Source organism: Nilaparvata lugens, chromosome 13, assembly GCF_014356525.2.
Source record: "Nilaparvata lugens isolate BPH chromosome 13, ASM1435652v1, whole genome shotgun sequence".
NCBI classification, from domain to species: Eukaryota; Metazoa; Arthropoda; class Insecta; order Hemiptera; family Delphacidae; genus Nilaparvata; species Nilaparvata lugens.
In genome coordinates this window covers 7,028,192-7,042,732 of record NC_052516.1, presented here as the reverse complement: position 1 = coordinate 7,042,732, position 14,541 = coordinate 7,028,192, and the positions used below count along the sequence as shown (strand labels likewise).

At 34.5% G+C, this 14,541-nt stretch overlaps 1 protein-coding gene across 2 annotated transcripts in view; it reads right to left on the bottom strand.

Moving 5' to 3' along the window:
- The window catches only part of LOC111043686 (elongation of very long chain fatty acids protein AAEL008004), a 29,361-nt gene extending 14,820 nt beyond the window's left edge, over positions 1-14,541 (bottom strand). The window contains exons 1-2 of one of the 2 annotated variants that reach the window (XM_039439688.1): positions 14,002-14,541; positions 6,022-6,097 (exon numbers count right to left, since the gene is read on the bottom strand). In XM_039439688.1, the coding sequence (XP_039295622.1) occupies positions 6,022-6,088 (67 nt within the window). In that variant the 5' untranslated portion in view covers positions 6,089-6,097; positions 14,002-14,541. The remainder of the gene's footprint in view (positions 1-6,021; positions 6,098-14,001) is intronic. The other variant, XM_039439687.1, reaches the window with a different exon arrangement.

The window sequence follows — 14,541 nt, the reverse complement described above, 5'->3', positions numbered from 1 at the left end:
CAAATAGAGTTTAATACTCCTTGTGCCGGTTGCACAAAAGACGACGGTTAGATTTTAATCGGGATTAATTTCACGAAGAGATCAGAGAAGGGATTTTTCGAAAAAGGTTTTTCTGATTAGTTTTCGTGAAATTGATAACGGTTGAAATTTAACCGGCTTTTGTGCAACCGGGCCATTGAATCTCTTTCTTAATACATTAAAACTGCTTCATGTTTCGAGTTTTAACACTGTAATGGCGACTACTTTCAGACTATAATAATAACAGGCTATGCCTGTTGTCTTCTCCCAATCATATTATATATTGTAACTAGGCGTCAGGCTCGCATCGCTCGCCATATCCGTCTAGCCAGGGGGCTCCGCCCCCTGGACCCCCGACTGGATCGTCGAAGAATGAGATCAGTAGGCTCGCTTCGCTCACCTGCATTTTTCATTTGAGCATTTTTATCATATGTTAGGACAATCCAGTCTGGGGTCCAGACTAAACGTCTGGCTAAACGGATATGGCGAGCGAAGTGAGCCTGACGGCTAGAAATATAATATTCCCAGGATTGAAGTAGCAGTGCCCAATCAATTTTTCCGCGATAAATGCATTTAAATCTTCAACTTGGTGCCAACCTAACAAAGTCAACTCAACTTAATGCCAACCTGACAAAATTATTAATTTAGTTGCCAGTTAACAACTGTTTCGAAGAGGTACTCTATCTAGATTATAGTTCTATAGTAACATATGATATGGAAATTCCAATTATAATTAAGAGATTGGGAGAAGAAGAATATACATGCTAAAAGACGAACTTTAAAACTTTAAACCCTTAAAAATAACCCTTAGAGTTGAAATATTGCCAAAAGATTTCTTAGTGCAACTCTAAAGGGCCAACTGAACACACCTACCAAGTTTGAACGTTTTTGGTCCGGTAGATTTTAGTTCTGCGAGTAAGTGAGTGAGTGAGTGAGTGAGTGAGTCAGTCAGTCAGTCAGTGAGTGAGTGACATTTCGCTTTTATATATATATATATATATATATATATATATATTATATATATATATAGATTGTAATTATGATTTGTGATTGACAATGAAATGAATGAATAAATAAATAAATAAATAAATAATCGTGATAAATATGAAATATGCACTCACTGCCTGGAGCCAGATTTATCACTTAAATTTTCCAACATGAATTAAAGAAAATATTGAAAAAACAGTGGATATCTCCTGCTGAGGATGATGCAGTCATGAACACTAGACTTGTGCGCGTGTGTGATGGTGTAGGATAATGGTGAGTCTGAATAAAAATACTATAGTAGGGTCCACGATATAATGGAAGAAAAGCGTTGCCGATTCTCTGCCTTGCCACTGCCTATTGTGGAGGATAGCTGATACCGGTATAAAATGATGTAATTTTACCTGTTTATACTTCTTAAGAATAATCAATTGAGGGAAGGATAGCGCTATCTGCTTTGTCGAGTGAGAGACAAGGATATAGTGAGGTCCACGTTATAATGACAGTGTAGGAAGATAGGAGAAAAGGGTTGCCAGATCTCAGCCTTGCCACCCAAACAGGCTGTTACTGGTATATCTGATCAATTTAACTGTCCATTATTGTTGAAAATAGTTATCCATATTTTATTTGTCAAGAAAATATATTTTTAAAGATGTAATAATAAATTTTCATGATTGAGATTGAATATTTTGTCGATTAGCTGAATTTCTGCATTGTTGATAAACGATGTGGCAACACTGCAATGCGTGAAAGAGATAGCGTCATCTTCTTTGTTGAACGATAGACAAGGATAGCAACACCATTGCAAATCACACTCTGCCATTATAACGTGAACCTCATTATTGTTCTCTCAGCTCTAATTTGAGAAAGTAAGTTATAAAGTAAAATAGCATTTAATCTATATATATAAAAGCGAAATGGCACTCACTGACTGACTGACTGACTGACTCACTCACTCACTCACTCACTCACTCACTCACTCGCATAACTAAAATTAATCTACCGGACCAAAAACGTTCAAATTTGGTAGGTATGTTCAGTTGGCCCTTTAGAGGCGCACTAAGAAATCTTTTGGCAATATTTTAACTCTAAGGGTTGTTTTTAAGGGTTTAAAGTTCGTCTTTTAGCATGTATATTCTTCTTCTCCCAATCTCTTAATTATAATTGAAATTTCCATATCATATGCTACTATAGAACTATAATCTAGATAGAGTACCTCTTCGAAACAGTTGTTAATTGGCAACTAAATTAATAATTTTGTCAGGTTGGCATTAAGTTGAGTTGACTTTGTTAGGTTGGCACCAAGTTGAAGATTTAAATGCATTTATCGCAGAAAAATTGATTGGGCACTGCTACTTCAATCCTGGGAATATTATATTACTAGCCGTAAGTGCACGTCCAGTGCCAACATACCTGTCATCAAATTTTTGGTTGGGATCGATTTAGTATGTTATTTTGAGCACAAAATCACAAAAATTAAACGGCGCTCACTATTGTTCAAAAAATAAACTAAGTTCAAAGTAGCAGAACTTCACATGCATTTAACCTATAAAAACCTAAAATGCTCAAATGAAAAATGCAGCTGCTGATCTCATTCTCGGACGATCCAGTCGGGGGTCCAGGGGGCGGAGCCCCCTGGCTAGACGGATATGGCGAGCGAAGCGAGCCTGACGGCTAGTCTTGTTATAAAATTCTGTATTCATTCAGTTTCTAATTCAATTCACGACCCAAACTCCTAGTATAAACCATAGATACAAGCTTTTCTGTCGTATAATTAAAGAGAAATAGAATGATTATTCTCTATTCTCTAATAACCAAAGAGAAATAGAATCAAATTCTCTATTCTTCATTATCTGTCACATTCTGTTTAGTACAACCATTCTCCTTTTCCCTTATTTTATGTGATGAACTCAGCAACTCACTTAAAATAATGAGCAGCTGAACAATTTTTCAGAGCCACATTAACTGAATGATTTTCATGTTTCATTCATACATCCAACTGAACTCATTTGCATTCAATCATTTGCATATTCTGTATCTGAATAGGAAGGCAATACAACAGTTCCTCTTCTCCATTTATTATTGGCAAATACAGCCTAATCATTACTGGGAAAATATGCATCTATTGTAGAAAGAAAAACATTGACAAATAAAAGGTACAGCCGATTCTACTCCCAAGAAAAAGGAAAGTGTACAGGGATACGGTGAATGGAAGGGGAAAGAAAGAAAGAAGAAGAGGAGGAGGAGGAAGAAGAAGAAATGAAAGAGAGAAAGAAAAAGAAGAGAAGAAGAAGAAGAAATGAAGAAGAGAAAGAAGAAGATGAAGAAGAAGAAGAAGAAGAAGAAGAAGAAAAGAAGAAGAAGAAGAGGAAGAAGAAGAGGCAGAAGGAGAAATGAAAAGAGAAAGAAGAAGAAGAGAGGAGGAAGAAGAAGAAATGAAAGAGAGAAAGAAGAAGATGAAGAAGATTGATTGATTGATCTATTTATCGCATGCCAGGTCTTGAAAGACCTATTGCATTTATAACATTATAACATTGAAGAAGAAGAAGAAGAGAAGAAGAGGAGAAGAAGAAGAAGAAGAAGAAGAAGAAGAAGAATAAGAAGAAGAAGAAGAAGAAGAAGAAGAAGAAGAAGAAGAAGAAGAAGAAGAAGAAGAAGAAGAAGAAGAAGAAGAAGAAGAAAAGAAAAAGAAGAAAGAAGAAGAAGAGAAGAAGAAGAAGAAGAAGAAGACGAAGAAGAAGAAGAAGAAGAGAAGAAGAAGAGAAGAAGAAGAAGAAAAGAAGAAGAAGAATAAGAAGAAGAAGAAGAGGAGGAAGAAGAAGAAGAGGAAGAAGAAGAAATGAAAGAGAGAGAGAAGAAGAAGAAGAAGGAGAATTCAAAAGAAGGAAAGTTGAAGAGAATTCAAAGATTGTGGAGAATTTAGAATGGCTAGAAGTGAAAATAGGCTGAGGGAGACGATATGATGTATTTGTCAATGGTAGGTGACGGAGATGTTGAAGAAGAAGAAGAAGGAGAAAACAGGAGAAGAGGAGAAGAAGAAGAGGAAGAAGAAGAAGAAGACAGGAGACAGGAGATGACGAATGAAGATGAATGTGTTGATGAGTGCTTAAAGTGAGTGAGTGAGTGAGTGAGTGAGTGAGTGAGTGAGTGAGTGAGTGAGTGAGTGAGTGAGTGAGTGAGTGACAATTGTGTCAAGTTGTAGATATTTTATGGCAATGTTATTTATGATGGTGTAGGCCTCTACCATTTTTGTAGGAATGATTTAGCCTAGTCTACACTCTACACTCTACACTCTACTGTCATTGAAAATGTGTTAACTCAGCATGACTCGGCCTGACCTACTGGCTTACAGAGAGAGCAGTCCAAGAGAGAGTGAGACAGACATTCGGTTCACAATGGACAGATGTGGCTAAAAAACTGTAATGAGAGAGAGAGAGTGTGAGTGATGGTTAGATAGATAGATTAAGAGAAAGAGAGAAAGATGGTGTGAGAGAGAGTCTTTCAGTTCACAATGAAGAGATGTGGCTGTAACACTCTAATGAGAGAGAGAGTGTGAGAGATAGATTGAGAGAAAGAGAGAATGAGGGAGAGAGAGATTGTAAGAGTCTTTCGGTTAACAATGCAGTGATGCTCTAATGAGCTAAGCGGGAGATTCTATAAGTTCGTTCGTGCAGAAGCGAAAGAATTGAAAACAGATTAGGATGTGCTGATATATGAGATGGAAATGAAAAGAGAGCATGTAAGAGACGGAGAGAGAGAGAGAGGAAGAATAAGAGGTGTGAGAGAGAATGATTGAGTGGTAGTAAGAGAGAGAGAGAGAGAGAGTGAGAAAGTGTGATAACATGATGACGAGTTGAAAAATAAAAATGTGTCTTGCTTATCATAAGAGTATGATTGATTGATTGTGTGATTAATTTATTTGAGAAATATTTTTTCATCCTCCTCTACCGGCTTCTTCTTCTTCTTCTTCTTCTTCTCCACCTTTTACTCTTTTTCTTCCTTTGAACCATGTCCTCTGGATGAGAGTTAAGTGTTCACCTAGTTCTTTCTTCTACATTCCCTTAGGATTCAGGATCTTCCCACTTTTATTCTCCAAATTTCCAGAATGTTTTTTGCATTTCCTTTTTCTATCTGTTTTCACTAGTTACCTTCTCCTGACAGAAAGGAATGAGAAAAACATTCTGAAAATTTTCTGCTTTACTAGTTACCTTCTCCTGAAACTCTTGTTCTCCTATCTCTCTATTTTCTTCTTGTTCTTCTCACTATTGTGTCTAATTCTCCTTCTATTCATCTACAATAGTTGGTTTTGTTTCCTCCTTCTATCTCCTTTTTTCTCTCTTCTCTTGCTGTATTTCTTACTATCTTGTCTTATTTTCTTATAATTCTTTTCTTCTAATATTTCGAAATGAGCACACAACCTTCTTCAAATTATGTTGTCGTCAATCATTCATTCATTTCAAATATTTTCACAATAACCTGTCACACGATTCTAAATCTAAATGATGATTAAACTTTCTACCTTCTCTGTTGTTGTCTTGTCCCACATACATGTACATTTCAACCATATTTATGTTCGATTCTCAAGAACGTTCTCAGCCTAGCACACCTTTTTTGTCTATAGCCTTTATACAGTATGTTATAATCATACTTGTAATAGACAAAACGGGCGTGGATAATCTATGGCGGAGATATAGGAATACAGTATTGTCATTCCATTAAAGTATAAAGTTTTATACTCTCGTTTCTTGATAATGTTCCTACACAAGCTAACTTTGGTTGCCTATAGTTATAATGATACTTGTAATGGACAAAACACAGACGTAGATAGTCTATAACAATGATATAGTATAGATTATTTTATCTTTCAATGCTATTACATTAGTGTCATTTTCATTGTAAATATACAGAATTGTCTCTTCATTAAAACTAGGATACTTGTATATAATTATATCAATAATAACTAGTTATTTATATAGCTATATAGTTATATCATAAATATAGTTATTAATAATAACTCACCTGTTACGGTCTCGTTCATAATTTGCTGGTAGTTCCATTTTACAAGGTGGACAAGTGATGACGTCATATTCACCAACTGAAACAAAATAAATTCAAATTTTAACAAAAAAATCCAATTTCTCAAAGAAAACCCTGTAAAAAACGTATAGGTATAAAGTTTATCGTCAGAGCTTTGGAATACATGCGGACATGGAGCATGGAATACAGACATTGGAGCACATCGATTTATTCTGTAAGATTTTGTATGTAAATATATAAATAAATAGATAAATTAATTAATACTGTACACTCTCTAGCTTTTTCAAATGAGGTTTTGAATGTAGGAAGTATATTTCCCAATTATAAAATAATAGTGAATGTTTAAAGCTGCGTAAACATATTCGCGCTTCCAACCAGCACCGAGCACGCTCCTCCCTCGTACCGCCCTCGTACCACCATCGAACCACAGTCGCACCGCCCACGCACCCATCATGAACGTTATGGGAGATGTTAGATCTTCTCGCGTTCCCCGGTCGAACCACTGTTGCTCCCCGGTCGATCATCAATCGCTCTGCTGGAGTGACGTTCGGTTGCGGAGCAGAGCGAAAGTCTGTACGCACCTTATGGTTTAGATCAAATATTTAGTAAATTAGTTATATCTCTACATTGTTGATAAACGATCTGGCAACGTTGCGGAGCTAGAAAGGGATAGCGCTATCTGCTTTTTCGAGTGATAGACAAGGATAGCAACACCTATGTTAATCAATTACTGCCATCGTAACCTATCTAAGATAACATAATATTTTTTACTATCAATCTGTTTATAACTAGCAGGTAACCCGTGCTCCGCAAGGGTCTATTAAAAAACTTGACAAACTGAAAACTTGAAGTAATGAAATCTTGGAAAATTGAAAATAGGCCTATAACCATCCTCGGTTGATTAAGAATCTTAATGCAAAATTTCAAGTTAATTAGTCCAGTAGTTGAGACGTGATGATGCGTCAAACATAATTTTCCTATCCAGTACGTGTATAAGCCAGTTCTTTCCTTTATTATAGTATAGATAATGAAACAACAAATTTTTAAAAGAATCTGATGAATCTGCTCTTGAAATAACTCAGTATATCGATGAGTTATGTTAGTGAAAGTTGGCTAAAATAAATACAAACATCGTAATAATACAACGATTTCAACAAAATATTGCAGTTGAAACTAATTATAATAAGGATATGATTCTGATCTCTACTGAGAACCACTGGCAGCATTATTTCAATGGGGAGCCTTGATGTTTTTATATGAGGAAACTGCCAGAATGGAGTGAAACCCACAATACATTTTGCCTGTGGTGATATTTGTCAACCAATATTGAACGTTATGTGAAATAAATTCAGATTACGGAAAGTTGAAAACTGAAAGTATTCTGAAATATTCTTCAATAGTGAGATTCAATTTAAGGCCAACTAAACGTCACGTATAGGGAAATTTAGATTACAGAACGTTGAAAACTGAAAGTGATTCTGAAAAATTCTTCAATAGATGTGAAATCACGGTGAAGTGTCAGTAGGCCTTCAACCAATGCTATAGTGAGGTCCACGTTATAATGGCAGTGTTTGATTAGCAATGGCATTACCATCCTTGTCTATTATTCAACAAAGCTGATAGCGCTATCTCTTTCTCGCTTTGCTCTGTTGCCAGATCGTCTTTTAACAATGTTAATCAACAAAATATTTCATCTTAATTATGAAAATTCATTATGAAATTATTGAAAGATATAATTGCTTGCTTAATAAAATATAACTGATTATTTTAAACGAGAATGAACAGTTAATATTACATCAATAAACCAGTATCAGCTACCGTCTATAGAAGGCATTGACAGGACAGAGGATCGGCGAATTCGCGTGTATTTGGCATGTCCTTGAATGGCTGTACTATCAACTTTGCTCATAATAATATATACAGTATCTTCAATTCTCACTAAAATCAGGTGCACATCCATAGTAAAGTCCTAGTTATAATGGCAGTGTTTGATTAGCAATGGTATTGCTATCCTTGTCTATCATTCAACAAAGCGGATAGCGCTATCTCTTTCTCGCTTTTCTCTGTTGCCAGATCGGTTTCTAACAATTTAGAATTATTAATTAATTAACAAAATCATTATGAAATTATTAAAAAATTTAATTTCTTGCTTACTGAGATATAAGTAATATTTTAAACTTGAATAAACAGTTAATATTACATCGATAAACCTGTATCAGCTACCATCTATAAAAAGCATTGACAAGACAGAGGATCGGCAACGTTGTTCTCCCATCTTTCTCCACTGCCATTATAACGTGGACCTCATTATAGAGTGAACCATGCTATATAGCATGAGATATATTAATATTCATTGCTATAACAATGAAAGTCACTCAAAAATCGAAAATTGAATAATCAAGGCTTTTGAAACTGAATAATCTGAATTGGATTAACGTAAATTGTCGAATACAATGTCGTAGGAATAATATCTCTTTACATATTTATAGTGAGTTGAACGTTATAATAGCAGTATTTGATTATATTTTTCCTCAATATTACCATAGAGAAAAAATAGAGTAGATATCCCATGGCAAAGGGAGTTTATGTTCTAAATTTCAAACCGATTTGATGTTAACTGAAGCCGATTACTGTCGACTACTGTCTATTATTGGGGTGAGAGTGTAAGAAGGGCACAGTATTGATTGATTGATTGATTGAGTACTTTATTTATGTAGATTACAATATAAACTGGCTTATACACTTATATACAATAGCTTACAATACAGCAAAATTATAGATGAATTCACATAATATAGACTAAGAAAATAATTATTGAACTGTATATGATATGAAAAAGTAATTTGTAATATAATAACTGTAGATAATAATCATATTGTTATGCATCTACATAAATTGGCGGAGCTTTGGACATATCAATGTCCATTCTTCGGAAAGAATATTAAAAATATCCTCCCCACTAACTCTCTACCAAATGAGAGACTACCAGCGTCACATAGCTTCACGAAATAACAACTACTAGGACTATCGGCTGAAAATTATTTTTGGTCATTTTTAGTAAATCGAATAACTTTCTGAGAAATTGATATTCTCAGAAATTTTTTGTCTTATTCAATCAAAATTACCAGGAAGAATGCATGCTCTAAATCTCATGGATTTATCTCTTACGGAATTTGAAATGTTCTCTCCCAAAAATTTTAAACTTTAGGCGCTCATATCTCGAAAAGTAATGTTTGGAAAGAAAATGTTTTCCTGGGGAAACTATTTCATTTCAATAGCTTGATGATATACAAATCGAAAATCTTTGAAAAATATCACCAGTAGAAAGTTTGTTTCTAGCCTTTGCACAACCTTAACATTGAAAATTGCAACATAAATGCCCTACACCATTGGATATCTTCTTGTGCTATATTTTCTCTATATGATATTACCATAGAGAAACAATAGCATGAGTAGATATCCCATGGTATAGGGCGTTTATGTCGCAACTTTTACTGTTATCTCAAGCCTATAGACCATGTAATTCTTTCCTGTGAAGCTTTATGAAGCTGGTAGTCTCTCATATTGTGCCGTTCATACACTCTTACCCGGTCAAAACAGTAGAAATCGACAATATTCGACAGTAATCGGCTTGAGATAACAGTAAAAGTTGCGACATAAACGCCCTATACCATGGGATATCTATTTTACGCTATTAATTCTCTATGATATTACTTAATATTATAATCACTCATCAATACTGTATTGCTTAGTACAGTCTCAGTCAAATTTAACGTTTAGAAGCACATGTGGAAGTTAAGTTTTGTTGAAGAAGCATCAATATTTGACTGAGCTGTACGGCGTTCAGTAGGCAACACAATGAGGCTTTTGTCATTTAGATCAATGAAATCCAAGTCACTAGAATGAAAAGTTCACGATTGAATTCTACTTACTTCTTATTTAAATAGAAGAGATATTTTCCATCATACATATATAATATATAGGTATACTAGAGCGTATACTATAGAGCTTCAAGGCGATAGAATATGTATAGAATAAATAATATACAGAATGTTTCACAAGTAGTGTCGAACATTTTAGGGTATTGTTCCTGGATGATACGAATAGTTATTTGTGCAACTAGTGCGCAAAGTGTCAGTTTGCTGCATCGAAAGAAACGTTTACGCCCGAGCCGTAGGCGAGGGCGGAATGGTTTCTTGAGTGCAGCAGAGGAACTTTGCGCACGTATTTCACATTAAGTTTTTCCTACAGTTACCATTGAATATGAAAAGTGGGTAATTATGGGTAAAATTGCCTGAAATGCATCAAATGTTTTTCTGTGTAATTTTATTATTGATAAAAACCTTAATCCTAAAATCCTAAAGTCCTCGTTGTCCTTGGTTATAATATATAATGAATAATAATTAGCGCGTTGTGCTTGGTTGCACCTCTGCTCACTATAGCAGCACCAGCAGTCCACTGTTACCAACTTCATTTTGATTTTGCTGCACTGTTGCTCCATATAACATACTAAGTATTTTGCGTTGCCATGTTGCAAATCTGGAGTGCAGAAAAATTTTTCCCGCACTAGAGCGGAAAAGTGATTCTTTGAGTTCTGTAATCAGTGCAGCAATGGCCACTTTTCAACGTAACTGTAGGAAAAAGAATTAATTTCTTTGTTATTCTTCGACCAATCCTAATAAATAAGATATTCTTGAAAAAGGCAGCTATAAGGATAACCGCTGAGTTTTGGACACTTCAAAAACGACATTTGTAGTCTCCTATCATCCAGCAACAATACCCTAAAATGTTCGATACTACTTCTGAAACACTCTTTATATGGCTACTCAGGGTTGAAAAGACATTTATTATTTTTAATCGCGAAAATGAATAATCACGAAATTTTTTTTTGTGTAGTTGAGAAGTTGATATTGTGGTAATTATTCATATTGAATGAAAAAGACTAAGAAATTGTCAAAAAAAACCACTGATTTATTGATAATTAGAAAGACCGGTTTCGGTTATTACACCATTGTCAATCTCTGATAAACTAAAACTAAATACAAGAGCAGCAGAATTTATACTAGTAGGCGAGTACTGCTAGATGCTTTAGAAATAACAAGAGATTAAGAAAACCCAGTATAGTTTAAATGACCAGATTCATTTCAACCAGTACAACACTACAATTTAGTTTTATCATAAACATGTAAGCATACATTAGTCAATAGTTTTTCCATTTACATATTTGTTTTATTATCTTTCACATTTGGTTTCTTGGTTCTTATTTTGTAGTAAAAGTAAATTTTATTATCATGGCGATTCTGTTGCTTAAGCCGCCATTTTGTCACACCGTTGAGGGGGAGGAGCTAGGCCAATGGCAGCGTTCTGCCCTCGACCAATAGCAGTACTCGCCTACTAGTAGAAATTCTGCTGCTCTTGTATTTAGTTTTAGTTTATCAGAGTTGACAATGGTGTAATAACCGAAACCGGTCTTTCTAATTATCAATAAATCAGTGGGTTTTTTGACAATTTCTTAGTCTTTTTCATTCAATAATCACGAAAATGTTTATCTTTTAGATGTTATTTCTCTTAGAATTTTAGGATGTATTTTAACAGAAATCTATGTGAATTTCAAATGAGAACTTTCCATTACTGTGACTTGTGAATAGTACTAACCGTACTAGACTAATAGTACTAACGACTCAGATAAATAAATAAATAATAGATAACCCATTTATCTCTTCTTCGAAACAAAATCACTAGATTTTGAAATGAACCCACTCAAAATCACCAGCAAATGTCACAATAACTGTGGCAATGAAATAATTTATCAACAGACATCAATGAAAGATGATAGCACAACAAATTCAACGAGTCAATGTCAACAAGGGACTGTTTCAGCTCCTAATAGATCAACAAATTCATTAGAAGTGCTAGATCAGCAAAATCAATTCAGCTCTGAGATAAATAGTAACTGACCAACGAAACGAAATAATGCATTGATAGAAATAGTTCAATTGATTACGCAAGAATTACTAAATGAATTAAGCATCATACTCGGAAGAAAGTGGTATTATTCGAATGGTAATTAGTGCTCATATAAATCGTGTATAATTGATCAGTAAATAAATACAATAATAATAATTTATCTGCCAATGAATTGCAATACATGAATATACGCTACTGTACTTGGGAAATTCTATAGCTTTCAAACTTGATAATATCTTGATTATAAATAGAAGAGGAGCAACACTCCAACACAAAATATAGCTTTTCTCCTAAATTTCTAAAGAGTTCTTAGAGATATAAATTTATAGAGTTCTTTTATCACATTTAATATTATAAAATAGGGGATCTCAAATAGATTTGAGGAGTTTGATAAAACAAGCCACTGCAGTGAGGTCCACGTTATAATGGCAGTGTTTGATTAGCAATGGTATTGCTATCCTTGTCTATCATTCAACAAAGCGGATAGCCCTGTCTCTTTCTCGCTTTGCTCTGTTGCCAGATCGGCTCTTAACAATGTAGAGTTAATGATTAATTGACAAAATATTTCATCCTTATTATGAAAATTCATTATTAAATTATAGAAAAACATAATTTTTTGCTTAATAAAATATAATTGATTATTCAAAACGATAATGAACAACAGTTAATATTACATCAATAAACCTGTATCAGCTACAGTCTATAGAAGGCATTGACAAGACAGTGAGGATCGGCATTGTTGTTCTGCTATCTTTCTTCACTGCCATTATAACGTCGACCTCAATATAGTCGATGTAGTATTATGAAATGTAGAAAAATATACCCCTACCATATAAAAAATCTATTTAAATCTCCTGAAAAATAATGATAAACTCTATTGAACAAAAATTCAAATCAAGTGCCCCAAAGACTTCTGCTACTGCAAATATCGACAACTGGGTGAATAGCTATAGATAGCTATAGAGGGAAATTCAATGGTTCTCAATCCAGAAATCATTTGCAAGTCTGGGAAAATGCAATATTTCATTTCTTTCCATGATATTTCTGTAAAAATGATGACGTTTTTCGGCTGTTTTGATCTACAGGGTCTATCAATTCCATAGGATATAGTATGAGTTTCCGAAATATATTTCTGGAATTTGTTAGGGAAAACAGCACTTTCATAAGCAGTATCGTATATCAGTATCAATATAACACAGTGTATTGTAATAAGCGATGATTGTAGAGAATAATATCACAAAAAGATATCCTATGGTATAGGTCTTCTATGTTTCAAACATGACGCCGATTTTTTGTTAACTCAAGCCGATTACAGACTGTCGACTACTGTCTATTATCACTGTTTCGTTGGGGTGAGAGTGTAAGAACGGCACAGTATTGATTGATTGATTGATTGAGTACTTTATTTATGTAGATTACAATATATACTGGCTTATACACTTATATACAATAGCTTACAATACAGCAAAATTATAGATGAATTTACATAATATAGACTAAGAAAATAACTATTGAACTGTATATGATATGAAAAAGCAATTTGTAATATAATAACTATAGATAATAATCATATTGTTATGCATCTACATAAATTGGCGGAGCTTTGGACATATCAATGTCCATTCTTTGGGAAGAATATTAAAAATATCCTCCCCACTAACTCTCTACCAAAGTATGAGAGACTACCAGCGTCACTCATATAGCTTTACGAAAAAGAACTACGTGGACTATCGGCTTGAGTTAACAGTGAAATTTGGAACATTAATAAATGCCCTATGGGATATCTTCTCATGCTATAGTTTCTCTATGATAATAGGTTCTTTACATCTGTAAAATCATGAAATTTATAGTTTTTTTTTCATTCTACAGAGTTTATGAAATATAATATGATATATAGTTTCTGGAATTTGATAGAAAGAAAACAACACTTATCTGTAATAAAATACACTAATACTGTAGTGATAGGTAATTAACGTGGAAATAAAAGGTACTCACTTTTAGTTAATCCGAATTATTAGTTACTATTTGTTCGTTGATTTGCTATATAGCTCCAGTTGGTGTACACTCGGCCACACTCGGCTCACCTCGTAGAAAAGACTCGTGCAGACTGAGAGACCGAGAGCCTTATCACAGACTGAGAGACCGCGAGTGACTGACTTCTAGAGCCAGCCGACTCCTATCTATCTGCCGAGAAAGCTGCGCTCCTATTGGTCGAGAGCTCGAGAAAGCTGTGCTCCCATTGGCCGAGAGCCGGCCTGAGCGACGTCTGCGATTGGTCCACACGGGTCACTTCAAACTGGCAGTGTTAAATGAATCTGAAGCATATTGATGTTATTCATAAGAAATGGTGTCAGTGTAGTGTAAAACTAAACAGCGTTCAAATCACTTCAATCTGGCAGTATTTCTTATGAATTACAGAAATGGGAGCCGTTTGAACAGTGCTGACACACTGAATATCGGGTATCCCGTTGAAATCAAACGTAGATCCCGAAATAATTAAAAAAATATTGGTGCAAACTTTCTATTTCTCTTTCA